Source organism: Dicentrarchus labrax, unplaced genomic scaffold (assembly GCF_905237075.1).
Source record: "Dicentrarchus labrax unplaced genomic scaffold, dlabrax2021, whole genome shotgun sequence".
NCBI lineage: Eukaryota > Metazoa > Chordata > Actinopteri > Moronidae > Dicentrarchus > Dicentrarchus labrax.
In genome coordinates, this window is record NW_026136724.1 from 13,682,455 (window position 1) to 13,700,577 (window position 18,123).

Consider the following 18,123-nt stretch of genomic DNA (forward strand, 5'->3'; position numbering starts at 1 on the left):
TTGGAGGTGTCAAGAACGGGGAACTGGCTGTTAGATGGGACATGGAGCCTGGGCCAAGTGCGTCTCTATGACTTTAGAAAGAAGTTAAAGAGAGAAAATGATCACAAAGTACAGAAAGAAGTAAAGTGGAGAAACAAGAGAAAAGGGGACACCTGAAGCTTTTACAACTTTCCAGCTTTGAAATCCAGACTTTCTCCCAGACAATGATTTCTTGGTGGAAGTGAAAAATGACTGTCAATCACTCTCATGATGAAACTGAGTTTTTTTTTTATCTTTTATGAGCAATTTCAAAACTTTGCAAGTCCAGAGGATGATGCAATTCATTTTGGCTAATTCACTAATTCTAATTCAGCCCCACTCTGTCTAATTTTCCTGTGCAGCAACCCTTGACATGAAAAAGAAAAAGCATAGTTAAAACACAAGCACTCACAACAACACCCTCCCACTGTCAACACACTGCTATTTGAAGCCCAGGAAACCACATTAACATCAACAGCTAACTTTTCCATTTACCCTCCTGTATCCATCTCCCCCTGGTCTCTTATTAAGTACAGTAGCACAATGGCTGAGGGTGACAGGCGGTTGAGAGTGAGACCGTGGTGGTCAGATTAAACGGATCGTTTAGGCGAGGTGAACGCCTCTGTGAATATCAATTAGCCAGCCGCTGAATAATTAAGGACAGCCATGTTTTTTAATTAGCAGACTGCCGCAGTTTGAGCTGGGAGTGAGGGTGGAGAGAAGAGGAGGAGAGGAGGGGAGGAGAACAGGATGGAAGAAGGATGGAAGAGGGATGAAAACAGGTGGATTTTGCTGCGTCAGGCCCACCACCCACCTCCTGTTCTCTCACTGATTTGCTCCCATACACTCTATTTTCTTTCACACCTGCTTCTTTTTGTGAGAGTGTTCTCTCTGTTCACATTATTCTTTTAAAGCATTCCAAGGGACTGAAATAAAAATAACTCCTGCCTGCAGCATTCAGAAGGCTTAAGGCAATTGCATGTGTGAGTATGTACTGTGTAAGGCTATGTATGGGACTCTGTTATAATCATTTACAGGGATAATACAATTACGTCATATTATTATAGTTTCCTGCTCTCCTACTACTACTACTACTACTACTACTACTACTACACAAACCATGGTGTTTCCCTTACCCTAACCAAGTTGTTTTTGTGCTTAACCAAACTTTACCCCATTGATGCACCATAAATCACATTATAAAACTGATTTTTTTAGAAGGCATGGACAAATTACATCATTCTGCCGATATCAGAAAACGCTGTAATAGGTCATTCTAGTATGGTTCCATGCTTTTCTGGCCTGTACCTACAATCCCTTGTCACACGATAAACATTTCTTTGAGCTTTGAGCAGTTTAACCAAACTTTTACTTTTTCTTCTTAAATTGTTTCATTTTAACAACTTTTAGAGGCCTGGTAAAACTATCCAGTGTTTGACAAGAAAAACGTATATTACTGCATAAGAGACAAGTCTGCAAATAATGGACAAAATTTAGTGGAGAAGAAATACGTTTTTTGATTTATTTTCTATCCCATTCATCATCTTGTTACAGCTGTCATATATATTGTAACACCTTTTGGCAGGGCTGACCCCAGGTCGAGAACCATTTGACTTAAACAAGTGGATCTTCTCATGATAGAATTAAATTTATGACAGGTTTACAATACTAGTTGCCAACAGCATAAATTTAGGCTAGGCACCACAATATAAAAAATAAAAAAACATTGCTTGAGAATAAAAATCTAATTATGGCCATTAGCAATTCTGTACATATTACATTTTTCATTTCACACCTCAGTGGTGAAGACCTCTGTATTGTAACAACGAGGTGACTCACTGGTACATGTTTGCCCACTACATGCTTATAAATCATGCTAGATGAAAATGCTGCCATGATCGATAGAGCACAAATCAAATCTCATCACAATAACTAACAGCGCCTCATCCATAACCTTGGTCTCCTTTGTCTTCCCCTGCCACCATCAGCTCAGGCCTGATTCACCCCTGTCACGGGTAGCATCATAATCAATGCTCCCTCACACCATCCAAGTGAGTGCTGCAGCATGGTGGGTCAGAGCTGCTCACCACGGCCCATCTATCACAGACCTGCGCGACAGCGCCCTGTGACAAACTAATACTGAAGCCGCGGGCCTCAGGTCCTGTGTGCTCCGACAGGCAGGGAGGGGGTCAAAGGGCAGCACAATGTGACCGTGCTCTGGTGTTAATTGGCACGGCAGAGGTGTAGGTGGCATATGGGAGGTTAGAGATGGATAGAGGTAAGGGAGGGGGGAGTTCATGGGGTAGAAAAGATGAAAGGGAGGGAGAGAGATGGGTCAATGTGTGGATGGAATATGGATGACAAGATAGTTGGAGGGAGAATTGGGTTTTCTGACAGTTGGTCATATCAAGCTTGGAGATACAAGAATATTTTATGAAGGGACACACAGTCTCTTTTTGCAGCCACAAACACATGCATATAAAGCTCACACACAAAGATGGTTTCAGACACACATTCCTCCCACAAATCTTGGCACATCCCGTAACTGCCTCTAAAACCATTGCAACTCTACCTTTAAAAGCTATCAGTGGCAGATCAAATCTAAGTGATGGAGTGTAAAATGATATCACCTAACACAGACCTTATTGGCAGTATTATGCATTACCCTTAGAGTCACTAATAAAACATAAGTCATGGTAGCAGTAGCTGTAAAACTCCATTGGAAACTATTCACTGGCTGGCTGGTTAATTAGCATCATGGGGTTTTACTGATCAGCAATAACACTTAGTTTCATGGCTAGCTATTAGTCTCCATGGGAGGTGGTAGGGTTATGGGCGACAAAATCATGTCAGTGTGGTCAGTTAATGGGCTTAACCTTGACTGATAATACTTAAGGACAAACACACTGTCAAACACTTATTCACACACATACTGACGCCTGAGAAAAATTTCACTTTTTATTACTAACAATCCTGTGACAGGATTCAATGTTTTTCTTAGCTGAGCAACTGAGCCTGATCTCCCCTCATCCAGTGAATGTGCTGTATGCAAAATAAATCTAAAGGATTATTTACATAATTATTAAAATATAATACTGCATATACTATGCTGTTTATATGTGAAAAGACATGCCATCATAAACTGAAAATTAAGTTTGAAATCCATTACAAATTAGCTTTTACTTAGCCCACACTGCACATGTCTTTGTCATGTCATACCTATTCTGTTTGGTTTGATTCAACTGAACCTGATGACATTTAAACCAAGTTGCATCTACATCTTTATAGAGAACTGCTTCCAATCTGAAAGAGAGCAGGGCGAGAGGAGGCAGAATCTGTGTTTACATCAATGATGCTTGGTGCTCAAAAGCAGTGAAAGCTGATGAACACTGTTTTTATGTGAAGATGAAACCATAGAGATATATTCAAAAGATGTACTGCCGAATCATTTCCTGGGTGTATACGTGTATGTATATAAATAACTATACTGGTTTTATTTGAATTATCGCTATGTGCAAACTCCAAAATTTTATTTTGTTAAACAACCTTGTAATGATAAATTGTGTCCTTGAAGTTGCACACCAAATAAGCCGGAACTGCATTAAGACAATGGCCTCTGTCCTGTTTTGCAAATGCAGAAAGTGCTTGAAACAAACTAGTTTGTACAACTTATTTGAGTATATCTGAATGCAAAAAAAGTGTTTATACTGTTCAGAACAGCCACAATGGATATATCAATGAATTTACACACGTGCATACGTGCACACACACAGACGGCCTGTCATAATAGAGAGGGGTGAGTTGTGCCAATCATATAGGGGAGGATAACTGCTAATACCTTTGGACAGTCTCTCCTTGAAGGAATTTATGGTGTTGCAATTGTTAAAACACACAATATCTGCCTGCAGTAGTTGGATGGCAGAATGAAAAAAGACAGCTCAAGTTCAAATCCTGCCTACTTTTTCACTTCCACACAGCCAACAAGGTGGCATGCTTATCGGATTGGAAAAGTTACAAAAACCGTTCAAAAGCAGCAAACCAACTGCAAAGCAAGCAGCGAACCATAATGACTTCATGAAGTGAAGTTGGCTTGTGGTAAGAAAGTACATCCAACAACAAACCAACAAAAAAAACATAACATACAATTCCTGATTTGTCTTGACATGATGACAACCATTTTCTTTCTTTAAAAAAACATTTTTTATGGCTTTTTTTTGTTGAATTTAATCGACAGTGACAGCAGAGTGACAGGATAGGGGGGAAAGAGAGGGGATGACACGCAGCAAAGGGCCACAAGTTGGAGTTGAACCCAAGGCCGCTGCAACAAGGATTTAGCCTTGGTATATGGCGCACCAGCTCTACCAGGTGAGCTATCCGGGCGCCCCCAAATGATGAAAAGTATCAGATGCTTCTAGCACAAATTCTTATCTGTGATGGATCATGTGCAGGTTCAGTGTTGACTCTCTGATGGTAAGACCACCAAAGAAAATAAATAATCCCTATGAGATCAGTTAAGTTGGCTTTTTTAGAGAGAGAACAACAGGAAACATGGGGAGAAAGTGCGGGAGTTTGACTTGCAACAAAGGCTGCTGAATGATTTTAAATCAGTTACATGCATCTTAGACCGCTGGGCCAGAAGGATGCCCTGAAACAAATTTGACAGCATGGCCACCTTGTCACAACATAATATTGCAGCATCCTGACGACTCTTCACTGGGATTTATGTCAGTGGAGCTAGAGCTGGGAATGGTCACAACAGAGTAAAAAAAAACAAAGCAGTGTTATCATTAATCACTGAGAACAAGCTGGCTGTGACTAAGAAGCTCTATCTGAAGCAATTTACCTTCTGACCACTATGTTGTTAGATTTAACCTATTATCCATACATTGTTTTGTCCTTTTCCCTGTTGGGTATATGGTATCACCAGTGACACTTACTAATTCTGGGAAAAATCTGAAACAAACGACAGCAGTGTGCAGATGCTGCTTACCAGGTGCATGTTGGCACACATTATGGCAGTGTAGCAATTGTGGCAGATCATCAAATCTGTCCAGTGAATTAGTTACTTGTCAGTCCATTTTACTTACGCTTATGAGTTTTCATTTTTTGCATCTGATTCTAGCACGAAACAAACGCTGAAATAAAATACTGTGTTGTCAATCCCTGTACAAGCACACATATCCAGGTATGTCATTACTTCACTCTTTAAAACATTTGGAAACTTTGGTAACTTGACAAACAAATGACTGAAGCATGGAGCATCCCCATAGAAAAAGATAACAAAGCCACAGGCTGCAGACAGAATTACTCTCCCTTGGGGATTTCTTAGCACAGTGAGTAATGACGCAATGACCCCGTCGGTCAAAGGGCTGACCTGCCCTGGACAGGGACCAAGGGGCCAGGACAGGGACTAAAGGCCAAAAGGTGTAGGTGGTTAGTGTGGGTGTCTCAATGTCTGTGCATGTAGCTCAACTACTGGCTGTTTAAGGGCAAGTTAAAATGAAGTGTCCTTGTGGAGTCTGTAGCTCATTGACTGTGAACAAGGGTCAACAGAGGGCTTGATCTTAACCAGCTGGCCTTAATGATGCTGAGACAGCGGTGTCAACCCACGCGCACATTTACATCCCTTTTGCACTTGTCCCAAATTTGTAGATGTACCAATTTATCTTAAGGAAATATATGAACTGTGATACTTGCAGGAATCATCATAAGCTAATCAAAGATCACTAGGACCGTGCTATGATGTCTCAGGATTGAAAAGCAGGGAATAACATGGGAAAAGCTAAAAGAGAAAAGATTCTCCACTGAAAACGAGTGAGCCCATGAAAGTTGAAATTCTGGTAGAAACATGAAAAATCACTTTCCTTTCTACTCCCAGACACTTCGAGCCCCTCAGCCTTTGTTGGAGACACCACCTCCACCACTCCACTGCCAGCACTTTCGCTGAGGGACAGCAACAACATCTGCTGGCTCGGAGATTGATTAATTGGCTGATCAGGCGCCTGCGGTGTAAACTGATTGATTGATCATCTTGCGGTCGGAGCTGCCTTTATCTTGAGCCCTGGGGAGCGAAGCTTTGGAGGTCCCCAGTCATCTGTCATGTCCAACACACAGGGGAAGACGAAGGAGAGATGAAGAGCTGTGGGTTCATTACCGAGACATGGGGGGCATGTATGGAGGAAGTCTCAGCCAAGATGGGAACAGGGGGCATGCCGAGAGAACAATGGGAAGATTGGGACAAAGGGGTTGACGATGAAAGGAAGGGAGAAGATACTCTGGTGCTTGAAGAGAGAAAAAGATAGATACAGACATACATGAAGGCAGAAGGAGAAAGGAGCATGGCCAAGCCAAGAACAACAACGTAGGGCCGGTCTTGTCTAGGATCCAGTATTGTTTTTTTTGGACATACAACCTCCACTCATGTATAATTCCAGACCATATCCCTGTTTAGCAGCAAACAGTGAGAGTAATGGGATACAGGGAGAAGAAGGTGGCAGAACAAGTTTGGAGAATGCTATTACGCATTCAGTCAGACACAGAAGCCAATGGTGGAAAATTCTTTTACTTGACGGCAGAGGACACAGTGAATGACCTGAGAGTGGAGAGAGGCATACTGTCTTTGGACAACAGATGTCCCAAGGGAGCAAAGTGAATGAGAGAGAAAGTTGGTGGAGGAGAAGAGAGGAACAACCTATAGCAGAAAGGAGAGAGGAATACAGAAGGGAAGACAATAGGGGAAGACACGCAGGGAGAAAAAGAGACACCCTGAGGATGTGTTGACATTGGACCTTATGGACAAGTCAAGCAGCATGTGCCTGGCCTTTCTGTGTGCATGTGCATCCAGCATGTGAAGCCTTAACCTGGATCTATCTGCATATTTAAGACCATCCTAGGGTATGTGTGACTGAATCCTTGTGTGATTATGGCTGTGGGCACACTGTACATTTCTCAGTGCATGTGTGCTCATGCTGTGCATTAATGCATATGCATTCCACTCAGCAGCAGGTGGTCTTCCCAGACCCGATGAAGCCAGGAGGGGGCCACAGTCCACCTTCAGATTCTGTCCATCAAGCCCATGTCAGCAGACTCAGGGTCACCTCTAATCCACTAACCCCTTTAGCTGAAAATATGCTTTTTCCCTTTTCCTTCATGCCCTACTGTTAGCCCTCATGGCAGCTAACTTTAAATGGATGCAGGGGAAAAGAGACATTTTGAGAGACTTTCCTTCTCTTAAATCAGCCTGTTTATTTATATACGACTTGTACGCTTCATGATCATTTACACAAACATGTCAAAGAATTCCAGAAGAATTCCTGTTTGCAGATAAAGTGCTATGTTGTTTATATTCTTCTCAGGTTATTTGACTTTTGTTTAAAGTTTACACTTTTTTATGTAGTTGTAAGTGCTGTTTTGGATTGGTTTGTGTCCTAATTGGAGTTTGTAACCTTGTTTTTAAAACTGCTTTGTGAATCAATATCTTTTTCTCTCTTGTCGGCTCCTTCCATGCGCCTCTATTTATTCCTCTATCTGTTATCCCCTTTCCATTCTCTCACTACTTCCATATCTCATCCAGATTTTTTTTGCTGTTCACTGCCTTTTTGACTCCCCTCTTGTCTCCGTTCCCTCCATATGTCGAAGTTCTTTCCATCGTTCAATCAAAATCTCTACCTCTAGCACCATTAGCTGAGCCGACTGTTCACTTCTATAGCACCTCATTAATACCACTCTCCTGTCAGAGCCAAGAGGGAAAACACAGACAAAGACCAAGAAAAGGGAAAGGGACAAGCTCAAAAGAAAATACCTGTCATATTACAAATCCAACATATCTACTGCACTGAGCCACACACACACATACAATGCTTCATCAAAGTTAACTCAGTACACTTGCTTTTCTAACCTTTGCACTTAGACAATATCTGGCCAATGAAGTCTGAGCTCAGCCAAGTGAGAGACAAAGAAAGAGAAATTGCAAAACTTCTACAGGCTGCCAAGAGGTCATGCCTATTGTGACTAATCCCTAGCTACAGTCCCAAGTAAAAAAGGCAAAAAAAAGCCAGATTCAACACATTGCTGCATTTTTATAAATACAATTCAGACATATCTCAGCATCAAATAAACATCCATACAAATTACCACCATGACAAACAACTGGCATTGTCATAATTCTACAGCACCAACAAATAGTCACTTTTACTGCTTATCTACTCCCAGAAAACAGTAAAATCCATCAAACCCTGTTTGATATCACTTCAGTTTTTCCCTAAATGACAGTTATACAGTTGCTGTATGAGTGTCTTTAGCAGTACTTGCCGTTTGAATTTAACACAGCAGTCTGTTGTGTCATTCACTAACAGGAATGTGGACCATACAGAGGAAAAGAAAAGTCAGACCTTTGAAATTTTTTAAATTTTCAGTTCTGCAAAGTATGCTGAAATTGCTATTAGGTAATTAAAATGGGTCAATTGCTCAGACAAAGGTAAAAAAGCAAACAAAAGACAATTCCAGACAGCTTTTCAAAATGTTTAGAACAAATGAGCGTGAACACATACATAAATACATAGACCGCCCATTGAGGCTGAGGCAATAAATTGACTATACAAGCTCTCTTGTCAGAAAGAAGCTTTCCTGACACCAGTATCCATCCATCAATCGAAGTGCTGCTGTATCCCGGCCCCGCTGCTGGCCGCTCGCAGTGCCAATTAGCTGACAGGGTAAGGGCCTGGCGCAGAGTGCCAGCCACAGGCCCCGCCAATTAGAGCCTGACCTCCCGTCTAACCCTAATACTGGAACGGTGTGTGGGCACCACACCCTGGGCAGGGGTGAGGTACGTTCGCCAATATGTAAAGGACGGTTGAATGGACACCCTCCAAGATGTGAGAGAAACAGCATTACAAAAGACAGGAGAGAGAGAAAGAGTGAGAGAGAGAAAATGGACACATGTATGTACAATACACTGTCAGCAGGAAACAAACAAAAGGCCAGTGGTGTGGACAGAATATCTGCTCATTTAAGTTGACCTCTTGCAGTACACGAACATATAATTACATTGTATGCATTGAGGGAACAGACAAGAACTCACACACAGACAAAACACGTCTCTACCTCTTGCACTTAAACTGAAGGATGAAAGCTTTCAGCAACTTAAACGAAATTAGAAAATAAATGGGGAAACAGCTGATGCTCATGTTGTCAGATTGTACTTTTTTAGTAGCTTTAATAAGCCCCTAATTGTGGAAGGTATTTAGCTTGTAAGGACCCATGCAAACTTAATAATATATAGAAAGTGACTGATATATTTCCCTTTCAGGCCTATTAGTGTCTGTTTGTTAGATCTGTAATTGTAGCTCCCCCTCTGGGCCAGTCAATGAAATTCTGATAATGCTGGAGAGCAGTGGTGCCATTCATTTTTCTTTCTTTAAAAAAAAAAAAAAAAAGTCAAAATACAGTCAGCAGCATTGTCTAAAAAAAAGCAAAGTACAGATTTTGTTCAGTGCCATAGAACATTGCTGACAAAAGTGTCAATACAGTCCAGTTATACATGTGAAACTTGCACGTAAAAAACATTTAAACAACAAAAAAATATATATATATATATTCCCTTGGATGTTTTTATAAATATTCTAATATAGACCAGATTACTCTCTTTAACACTTTTGATACTACCATGTGAAATACAGGAAGTATTGTTTAACTAATCAAAGTATGTGGCCTACAAATAAATCTGGTCCTAGGGAAAATGGAGCAACAATCTCATTCAGCCTCTCTGGCATGCTGGTGGTACCATTTGTTTAAAGGTACCTTCAGTTTTAAGTCTTAACCCAACCTGCGATCTATGCCACATCACCCTAACCCTTTTCTATAATACATCTGCAGAGCATACTAATCAAACAGAATGACAGTTCTCTTGAATCCAGTTACATCAAGCCTGGCAGGGGTTACTCTTACAGCTCAGAGAACTGGAATCAAAGATAGGATGCAATTTGTCCTTGGCGAGCTGAGCAAATCCAAAAATATATGTAAATCACAGTGTACCACTACCTCTCTTTATCTCATTCAAAAGTAAAAGACATGAGGACCTTTTCTCCCCCCAATCTTCCTCATACTCTGTGATGTGGATAGAAAGAATAATAAGTTGAGAGAAAAAGATATTTTTCTTTTTTTCCTCCACAATTTTTAAATACCACCAACTGGCACCAATTCAAAACCCAGCAAGTCTCCTTTAATACCTGGGAAATTAAATTGTCGCCCTATTATCAGTTGGGTCCAGTCGGCTGTATCTAAAATGCAACAGCGTGCAAGTGAAGTACACAAGGTTTTCCAAAAAAAAGCAGGACATTTGCTAGAGACTGCAGTTTTTAGAGGGGTGGAAGCTGAGAGGAGTACCGGGGTGGGCAGAGGGGTGTGTGTGTGTGTGGGGGGGGCTTGTTGCATTAAAAATTTTAAGCTTTACCCAATGTCATTTTCAAGCCAGCCAAGCATCAAATGGAACACAGTTTAAGGAAAGAGTAGAGTAGTGATTTTCTCCAGGAGCTCTGACAGGATGGACATGGTGTGTGTGTCTGAGAGTGTGCGGAGGGAGCAAACAAACATTCTTGGTATGCTGTGTTATCCCTTGCTGTGAAAGCAGAGGTGGTGGAAAAATCAGGGAAAATCACATTAGCTACTGGTGTATGTGTGAATGAGAGAGAGATAAAGATGGAAACAGGGGGAGCGACAAAAGCGTGATAAACTACAAGGCGTACAGGTGGAACAAGGCGCTGGATTGAACAGAATTAGCACACGTTTTCATTTGGCCTCATTTCCATATCTGAAAATATTTCTTACTAACTAAATCCATTATTAAGAGGTGATACAGTGCCCACATCTTTGAACAAAGGTAAGGACTCCAAAAAAATCTTATTTTTCATCCAAGCCATACACAATCATATATGCAAGTCCACCTGTAACTTATACGATCAGCAAACCATGGAAGACCAAAGAAATAATTTTACTGACTGACCCTTGGATGAGCAAGAACCACCTGTTTAAGAGAAACCATACACAATCTAACAAACCAACTTGCACTGCCAACTAGTGGTGACAACATGCTTTTTTTTTCAAACCCTGTAATGTAATGTGGATTGTAGTATCCAACTACATCACAACCGGGTCACAAGTACAACAGACCACGCTTGATTCGAGACACTTTCGACCCATAGAGACAAGTGCACACACTGGTGAAACCATGCACAGACACACGCACACGCACACGCACACACACATACACAGGCTGGTGAAAAAAAAAAAAAAAAAACCTGAAATACTGTAGGTCTCATAAAAAGGTCTATGTGCAGTGTCACTATTTGGTGTGGTTGCTTTACCTACAATGTGTGAATGATTTATGAATTATAGCCTATACAATTCCTGAAAAGTGAACGTCTCCAGCTGTGTCCTTCCATTTTCCAGTTTCTGAGCATGTCCCTTTAACAGTTGACAGAATATACTTCAGTTTATTTTGTTTATACCCAGGAACTGACACAAATCTGCGCACATCCTTCTGTAGCATATAGTCATATACGTTATAGTGTTGCCTAGTGCCTCTCAATCAGAGTTTTAGCTTGAGGACTCATAAAAAAAGAAAAAGGGTTTTAGACCAGTTGCCAACAGTAGACAAAACCATTGCCGCCAGGTTGACCCCGCCCAGGCCACTGTTCGGAGCTCAGAAAGATTGATGATTCTGGATTTGATTGAAAAGTTTGCCTCGGGGTTAGAGCCTGTGTCTGGGTGAAAACCTGTGGCCCGTGATTGATTGGCCACTAGGCCAGTTTGGCTCTGGAGGGAGCAGAGTCGTTGAAAATCAAGAGGGGACAGGTGAAGTCTATGATTTCATTAAAACACAGATGTGTGGACTGACAGATGGATGGAGACTGTGAATAAGAGAGGTACATGACCCGTTCATGACATGAGCTAGTACATCTCTCTGTCAAAACGCATCATTTGTTAGTACATTAAGTCAAGATTATATTATATTGAGCTCACTCATTCACTTGGTTTGTCTGCTTTGTCTTCAGCCACTATCCACAACAAAGAATCACATATTCCTAATTGATTTTGCTAGGAAATTAAGCACTAATTGACCTGTTAACTAATCAAGAGTATATTTCTGTGTAATGAGCCTACTAAGTAACTCCTTGATGAGGCCAACCTTACCATATAAAGCCACCAATCAGAGTTCTTACACACCAGACGGTACACTCATCTAGAAATTACTCAGAATGGCCACATGATGAGAAGAAAGTCTGTGTTCATTAGGTTGCCAAGCACGTTGAAGACAAAACAACACAGTGATAAGTGACTATTTTCTTTTCAGTGTCAATTTGACCAGACTGACCCTTTGTTATTTGTAGGCACTGTGATTTCGGAAATGACGCCTTTTCTCCTGCTCTAGACAAGCAGGCATAATAGCATAAGGAGTGAAATTAAAAATCACAAATACAACTTTCCAAAAACTATAGATCATCAAAGGCTTATTTAAACGTCAATTATTTCAACAGTAATTATGTCTGCTCGTTTTCTATCCGCCGAATAGCTGATCAAAGTACACAAAAAAGGTGAAAACACCATGCAACACGAGTTTATATAACATGAGACTCAATCAATACTGCTGTGCTTCTAACTACCATAAACCCCTAGTGTACGCCAGAGTTCCCCTTTCTTTTACTGCGGTTCCCCCTGAGTGGCAGAACATGTGTGAGCGCTGACACTGAACATGTTCCCCTCAGACAACAGAACCCCAGGAACCCAACAACAATGACAATGACAACACACACAGCTGCCTACACTGCTGTGAAGTTTCAATTACTGGTAGACTTGGTGGCTGGCTACTGCCAGTCAGCCTGTCAGGGAGGGGAGTGACTAGTGGTGGAAAAGCCTGAAGGACAAGCAGTCTCACCAGGGTGGTAGGAACCATCTAGGTTACACTTGACAGCACTATATAATAAAACATACTATGTTGCATTAAGAAGCCCTAAAACTGGTTGCTACCGGAATAGATATGCAAAATAGTTTGCTTCATACATACTTAATTTAGAGCTTCATTTAAAGCTTAATTTAGAGGTTGGCAAGCCGACAGTGTGGTCATTACTCTATAAAACGCAGCAACAATAGGCATACCAGTTGTATATAAAAAGACAGGAAGTGAAAGGGACATTCAACTCAAGTAGAGCAAGTAGAAACAGGTGTCTTACATCCAACTTGTCCACGACAAGGAAGAAAATAGTTGCATGCCGATTATTTAAGGAACTTAAACTTGAAATTGACCTCTTAAAATATGCTGAAATTAAACGTAGTTAAGCTTTGGCTTTCCATATAATTTACTTTATTTTAGTACTTAAAATGGCAAGAATCAGACCCAGGATACAGAAGAACCAGAATCTATAAGCAGAATCTAAATCAATAAAATCTAAACGATACCCAACCCTAGTTTAACCGCATGTCTCAAGGCAATTCTGCAGAATGGGTGTCACTGTAATTGGTCCAGCTATGGTTGCGGAGGTTATGGCCATTATAGGTGAGCGTGGGGAAGCATAACTGCTCACAGCATCGCCTTCATTGTGTGTGTGTGTGTGAAGTAGAGGAGGGAATGCATGGGGTCCTGCTGCTCACCGTGACCTGTGTCTTAATGAGAAGGACAAATCAATCCCGCACTGGACAAAGAACACAAGAACTACAGCTGCCATAGACAAATGTTTTTTCAGCGGCAATGAACATGAAAGCAGGTCAATTCACATTCAATTAAAACAATGTGAAGTGCAGTAAAATCCCAGACAGAATAACATCGAAATTCTGACTAAACCTTGTTGTCTCCACGTTTTCTACTTCTTTCTCCTATCTATATCAAACCAATAGAAAACAGCCCTCCACAGCTGGACAAATAGATTGATTGATGACAGACGCAATGTTTACTCATGTAGTCGAAGCTCTCCTTTGTCACTTTCCACAAGACTGGAAAAAAAACCAAAAACAATATCATTTCTCTTGACACTAAAACTGCCTGTAGGCTGAGATAAATCCAGCAGTTTTCAAAACACGCTCACTTGTTTCAGCAATTTCCCAAAAAGATTTTCTGGGAACACAGCAGACTATTGTGTATCAATCACTAAGATTTTAGGAGTCAGCACTAGATTGTTGTTAAGCCGTATATTCCAGTGTAAGTGCAATGCGGCACATTTCATAGGGTCAAATAATAGATTATTATTATTATCATCATCATCATCATCATCATCATCATCATCATCATCATGGTTGCAGCACTATAGCATAATCATAGCACTACACACTGTAGTGAGTATTAGCCAACAAGCCAAAAATTGTATGAAAGTAAAAATAAAGAAAACTGAAAGTCTCTTGTTTGGTTTGTCTGTTCTGGGCTACTGTAGGAAAATGACATTACAACATGACACACTCTGTAGAGAGGACTCAGTCCCTCTAAAATGGGCAAAAATGGCTCATTGTAACAAAAACACAACAATTCTTATTTTAAGGTGATTATACACAAATAAAAACATCACTCTGAATATTATGTTCCATTTCTGCAAAGATATCCCTAAATCTTACACACTGGACCTTTAAACCTATATCTTGATTAATTGCTCAAGGACATAACAGTGCAGCCTGTAAGATAATACTTGTGGTGTTCACAGGTTTACCAGGAAAAAGGACTGAACAAATCACCTCTGAAAGGTCTATCAGCCACCAGATTATGTGCTTAGTACAGCAAACCACAACCTCTCCGGAGCTCTTTCTCCATCAGCTTATTGACTTTGCCTAGCAATCAGAACCAATTTCACCTCCCAATTACTGATGCTTATGTGCTTTACAACAATGTAAATCTAATTTGTTGGGCAACCTATGAAGAGGACGTCTTGTGCTTAATGAGAAGGGTAGTTAAAAGCACCTTGCGTGAAAATGAGCAAAAATGGGCTCACATGCACATATTTCAAATTCAATATAATCCTTTTGGTTCTTTTTAGTTCTTTTTGAGTAAAAAGAAAAGTCTCACACTAAGACACGGCAGAGAAAGAATGACAGGCAAGAGACAGGGACAAACACACACACAAAAAAATACCTTCAAGACATGTTTTATGTTTCATCAAAGATGAGTTCACTGTGGGTAGCGGACAATCCCAGAGTTTGACAAACACAGAGTGAAATGACAATGGGTGGGAGACGTCTCGGGCGAGAGGCTGCCTTTTAAAAAACGGAAAAGTCCATTTCCAGTTGAAAAGAACAGTGGCTGTGTGGAAACGTCTGACTTGACAATTACATGAGTGGTGCGAACGGCACTGCGCCTCAACTGATAACCCGTCGGATTCTATTAAAACTCCAGCACTCCAAAAGAATTGCTCAAACTGAGGAAATTATCACACAGGCACACACACACACACACACACACACACACACACACATTTTTAAACAGTAAAACCCTCAGACAATTATTCTGTTTCTGAAATATGTGTGCTTTAAGGAAGTAGAGACAAACTGGAGGGAGAATAGAAAAGTTACAGACAAAGACTGTATATGACTGTGTGTGTACTATGCTTAGTCTCATATGGAATGCATAGCCACTGCAGTGCTGCTATCTGTAGGTTAGCCTTGGGGCCACAAGCAAAAGCTTCATAGAGTCTAGGAGGGAGTTCTCTTAAGTACATGGAGTTACTACTACAGGCAATGACATGCACAAGGACTGTCCTCTGCGACCGCTCAGTGAGACCCACCGCCCACGATCCTGCTCATAGATTACAGATACAAAGCAGGTGCTACGTTCTTGCCCTTCCTCCACTCTATTTGTCCTGTCTCCCTCCCCATGAAAAACAACCTAAATTAAATTACAGAACACCTGCAACTGAAACGGCTTTCTTCACAGACGCTGAAGGGAAAAACACATCACATCATGTGTCTCCCACACTTGCCATCCCTCTCTCTCTCTCTCTCTCTCCTCGTGTCTGCCTTTTTTTTCATTCGACTGGATCGCCGTTCCAAATGAGGAATCCCTCATACACTTGTCCTGCGGCGTGGAATCACGTCAACGCTCCTCTCCTTCTCCCTCTCTCTTGCTCAACAAAATGATTCATTTTTCTATTACGGCGATGAGCGTGTGAAATGAGCTATATAATCAATAGCATAGGTTTGTAAACAGCAGCCGCACTCCGGGGAAAATGTGTTTTCTTTTTGAAAACAATATGCTGCCTTTGTGAGTGTGGTAAGGAACGCTCATCTGACAATGTTTACAAGGGCAATTTACGGGAAATAAAGACACAGGCTGCCTATAATGAAGGTAGCTTTTATAATACAGCAGGATGAACAGGCAAAGATATGGTAGAGGACAAAAATACCGAACTGCAAGATGTGGATACAGTAAAGGGGGGTTTACTTACCGTTTGTTTTTTAAAATGCACTTAAATTGTGCTCAGAATTGGTATAATGTAGATAAAGCTTTAATGTCTTGAAATAACTATGAAAAAACAGTTAAATCTTTGTATGTACGTTTGTGCCAACACACTCAGGGTGGTTTTATGAATTACTGCTCACAGCGTTGCTCACGCTCTCACAGCATTTGTCACTGTACCAGCCATAACCTGTCGATTACAGCAAATAGGTTCACTTCTGTGTGTCTGTGATAGAACAGGAATGTGTGAAAATAAAATGGGACCTGTCTCCATGTAAACATTGCTCCCATCAGTGAGTCCGTGCTTGCAAGGTCATACTGTTAAAATGTTCAGTGTCTATATGATACTGTGGTGCAGGATTATCCAACTGAATGCTGAGGATGTATGAAACTGTTTAGCAAGATAGAATGAGATGTTAAGCTCGCAGCAGCTGCCACACGTCGAGGTTGTTTGTGGACAGACTTACAAAGAGTTGAGCGCGCAGCTTCTCATCTTCGGTGGCAATCCTCTCTCTTATTACAGCCTGCTGGAGGCTCTCCTGGGCCACGGCGCGCTCCACAGACAGAAGCCTGGACACTTCTCCCCGGACCTGGGACTGGGCATCAGCCTGAGCCTGGGCTGCTGACCGAGCCTTCTCTTCCTCCAGCCTGTGGAGCATCAACATTTTATATGATTAATACACTTTATTTTTAATTTTTTTTTTCAAATTATCACACGATTATGATTTGCAAAAACACAGCAGAACTTAAGACTGCACGAGGGGTATAGTAACAATGCACCTCATGGTATATACTACTCCACTAAAGTATATACTACTCACTATTCTTCCCCCTGCAGCTTTCTCTATAATGCATGAATCAAATTTCTGTGTTGCACTGTCTACTGCACTGCACACAAAGGTGCCTTTGTACAACATGTCAAAAGCATAAGCTTCCTTTTGCAGGTTTTGTTTATTTCATCCAAAATCAAGCTACTTTAAAACAAAAATCTTTTGAAAGAACATACAGGTATCTATCGCTCAAAGACATAAATTACATTAAATGATCATCTTGTTAGGCACAGATATTGAATATCTGCCTCATGGATATCAAATGTTATTTTTCAGAGAAGAAAACATTTTTTTGGTAAACTATCAAAAGTTTACCACTGCCCACGTTCACACGCCTGCTATACTGCATGCTGCAGTGTCTCCCAAAAGAATCAAAAGGGTCAAAAACACAATTACGGTGCTAATGAAGCATAGATATAGGCCAATATACTTGTATATTAATTTCCAACCCTAACGTCAGATGCATCCATAAACATGCCCTTGCTATTCCACAGCTTGCAAATAGAGGGCAACATTGAGAAGTCACACTCAATCACACACTGAAACTAAAGTTTTAAGTTGAACTCTAACTGCCTCAGTGTCAAAAACCTGATGTACCGCAGTCAGTTAACAACTGTCAGACAGTTCAAATCAATTCATATCATTTCCAAATAATTTACAGAGAAGAGTGATTTGACTATCAATATCAAACAGAGTGTAACAGACACTTCCATTTCTCCAAAACAAGAATCATCAATCCAATGAAATAGTGATATAGACGGAGGCAGTACACTCTCTGCAGACACAAGACCACCATTTGAACCCTGTCACTAGGTTCTCATAGTTGCCTAGCAACGCACTCCCTACTTG

The 18,123-nt window shown here is 41.0% G+C and overlaps 1 protein-coding gene across 7 annotated transcripts in view; it reads right to left on the reverse strand.

Annotated features, from left to right (window-relative positions):
• Nucleotides 1-18,123, reverse strand: part of chchd3a (coiled-coil-helix-coiled-coil-helix domain containing 3a) — a 65,397-nt gene that overhangs the window by 29,964 nt on the left and 17,310 nt on the right. For all 7 annotated transcript variants that reach the window (XM_051391972.1, XM_051391971.1, XM_051391970.1 and 4 more), the window contains one exon: nucleotides 16,912-17,092. In XM_051391972.1, the coding sequence (XP_051247932.1) occupies nucleotides 16,912-17,092 (181 nt within the window). The remainder of the gene's footprint in view (nucleotides 1-16,911; nucleotides 17,093-18,123) is intronic.